General features: G+C 37.8%; 1 protein-coding gene across 1 annotated transcript; it reads left to right on the forward strand.

Moving 5' to 3' along the window:
• Positions 1–981: 981 nt before the first annotated feature.
• Positions 982–1812, forward strand: LOC124503485 (60S ribosomal protein L7-like). Its single transcript, XM_047068563.1, has one exon. It carries the CDS (start codon positions 984–986, stop codon positions 1728–1730), a length of 747 nt encoding a protein of 248 aa, XP_046924519.1. The 5' UTR covers positions 982–983; the 3' UTR covers positions 1731–1812.
• The last annotated feature ends 1010 nt before the right edge of the window (positions 1813–2822 follow it).

Consider the following 2822-nt stretch of genomic DNA (forward strand, 5'->3'; position numbering starts at 1 on the left):
GTAGAAGACCACTAGTTGTCCTTCCACAAATCTCTTTGCTCCAGTCTCCCCAGTGGTAGGGTTTTAGCTGGGCTGGATTTCTCAGACTCCCCTAGAGTTAGGTGGAGACAAATAAGCAAGTTTCATCAATGAAATGTGAAAGAGGGAATCAGTGGAACATTCATTTCATTTTTTAAGGCAATTTCTTCTTCACATTTTCCCCCTTTCTACTGGTTTGGGAATGGCTCCAACTAGAGAGGCCAGCATAGACCCAGAAAGGGGAGCCATATGTTGAAGTTTGAGAGAGTATCCTTTGTAGATCTTTTCCAAGATGTCTTTTAAAATTTTTGAGTCTTCCTTCCTCCCAGTACTTTTTCTTTCAACTCTGCACTGGAAAGATGATTCAGAGAACTGACCTTATTCACTGGACTTGTTTTGGCTGCAAACATTTGTAGAAAGAAAAATGTGTTTGGGAATTTAGGCACAACCTATGCCCAAGATGTTAGTAGCCAACGATGACATTTAAGTCCCAGCTTGAAATAAACATTGAAGCAAAATGTCTACTCCTAAAGGAATGTTCTTTTGCAAGATAATACTGATGGTGTAATCAAGATAGACTTTACCTAAAATTATATATATATTTTTTTGGTCTTTCCCTTTTCCTGTCCTGCCTCACCTGTTCACTGCAAATTTCTCTGGAAATATTTCCTTAATAAAGCACTTACATCCATATTCAATCTGAGGGTGTGCTTCTGTGCAACCTGATTTAAAACACTGCCTGTATCCTTACTCAGTATCTTAGTTCCTCTCCTACTCAATCATACAACAAATAGCAAGTCAAAGAGGAATTCCTCTATATAAAAATGAATACACACAGATCATCATCATGGAAACGGTAAGAACTACAGGGAACTTAGGACACCCAAACCTTAAGACACCCAAGATATAGACTCTCAGTGTTAGATACAAGAAAAATAAACCTGGCTCTTTTTCCGGCTGGAACCATGGAGGGTGCAGAAGAGAAGAAAAAGAAGGTTCCTGCTGTGCCAGAAACTCTCAAGAAAAAGCGAAGGAATTTTGCAGAGTTGAAGATCAAGCGTCTGAGAAAGAAATTTGCCCAAAAAATGCTTCGAAAGGCAAGGAGGAAGCTTATTTATGAAAAAGCTAAGCATTACCACAAGGAATACAGACAGATGTACAGAACTGAGATTCGAATGGCTAGAATGGCAAGAAAAGCTGGCAACTTCTACGTACCTGCAGAACCCAAGTTGGCATTTGTCATCAGGATCCGAGGTATCAATGGTGTGAGCCCAAAGGTTCGAAAGGTGTTGCAGCTTCTTCGCCTTCACCAGATCTTCAACGGCACCTTTGTTAAGCTCAACAAGGCTTCAGTTAACATGCTAAGGATTGTGGAACCATATATTGCATGGGGGTACCCAAACCTGAAGTCAGTGAATGAATTGATCTACAAGCGTGGTTATGGCAAAATCAACAAGAAGCGAATTGCCCTGACAGATAACACATTGATCGCTCGATCTCTTGGTAAATACGGCATCATCTGCATGGAGGATCTGATTCATGAGATCTACACTGTTGGAAAACGTTTCAAAGAAGCAAACAACTTTTTATGGCCCTTCAAGTTATCTTCTCCACGAGGGGGAATGAAGAAGAAGACCACCCATTTTGTAGAAGGTGGAGATGCTGGCAACAGGGAAGACCAGATCAATAGGCTTATTACAAGAATGAACTAAGGTATCCACCATGATTATTTTTGTAATCTGGTCAGTTAATAAACAACTACTTTCAAATTAAAAAAAAAAAAAAAAAAAAAAAGAAAGAAAAATAAACCTGAACCTTAGTGAAACAAGAATAATATCCTACCACCAATCTTGGTATGAATAGAAGTTTTTAAAAAAATTAGGAGACACTAACAAAATCCCATGCGTGTATGGGTTTGCAGTCAGAATTTGTGCTATGCAGGTAGACTTAAAACTTAAGAAAGAGAATTTAGCTTAAAGAAATACTGAGCTAGTAGTGTTCTTAGTTGCCTGAAATAAGAAAACACAAATACCCTCTGGAGAAAAGGACTATTGAGATAAGCCTGAAAGAATTCCCACAGAAAAACTTCTAAGGAATATGAATTAACTGTCAAAATTAACCTGATAATTAAAGAAAAAAAATTATCACGAGGGGGAACCAACATAAATACAGATCACAAAGAAACTCCTAATTTTTTAGGTATTTTAAAAGCCAGATATTGAATATAAAACAAGTGTTGTATGTATTTTAAGAAATTAAAAAAAAAGTGAAAGGCATTAATGAAAAAGAAGCTATGAAACTTTCTGCCATGATCTGATTGTGTCCCCAAGATTCACAGGTTAAAACCTTAACACCCAACATGATGGTATTAGAGGGTGGGACCTTCAGAAGATTATTAGATTATGAGAGTGGAGCCAATTAAATGAGATTAGAGTACTTACAAAAGAGACTCCACACATTTCCCTACTCTTTCTGCCATGTGAAGATACACCAAGAAGTCTGCAAGCTGGAAGAGGGCCACTGCCCATCCTTGCTGGCATTGTGGTTTTGGACTTCCAATGTCTAAAACTGAGAAAAATAAGCTACCCCACCTATGGTATTTTTTCATAGCAGCCTGAATGGACTAAGACAGAAACTAAGTTGAAAATAATCAATCAGACATTCTAGAAATAAAATATGAAATATTCAGAAAGGACAGAAGAAACAATTATGGCCTGAAAGACAGAGCTATAAAAACTATCCAAAATACAGCACACAGAAACAAAGACATGGAGAATGTGAGAGAAAAAGGGAAATTGAAGCTG

Source organism: Lynx rufus, unplaced genomic scaffold (genome assembly GCF_022079265.1).
Source record: "Lynx rufus isolate CCGP_SWC_20201006 ecotype Redwood Valley unplaced genomic scaffold, mLynRuf1.p SCAF_8, whole genome shotgun sequence".
Classification (NCBI taxonomy): domain Eukaryota; kingdom Metazoa; phylum Chordata; class Mammalia; order Carnivora; family Felidae; genus Lynx; species Lynx rufus.

Coding starts and splice junctions, on each gene's coding strand:
- LOC124503485 (XM_047068563.1), top strand. CDS start 984: ATGGAGGGTGCAGAAGAGAAGAAAAAGAAGGTTCCTGCTGTGCCAGAA.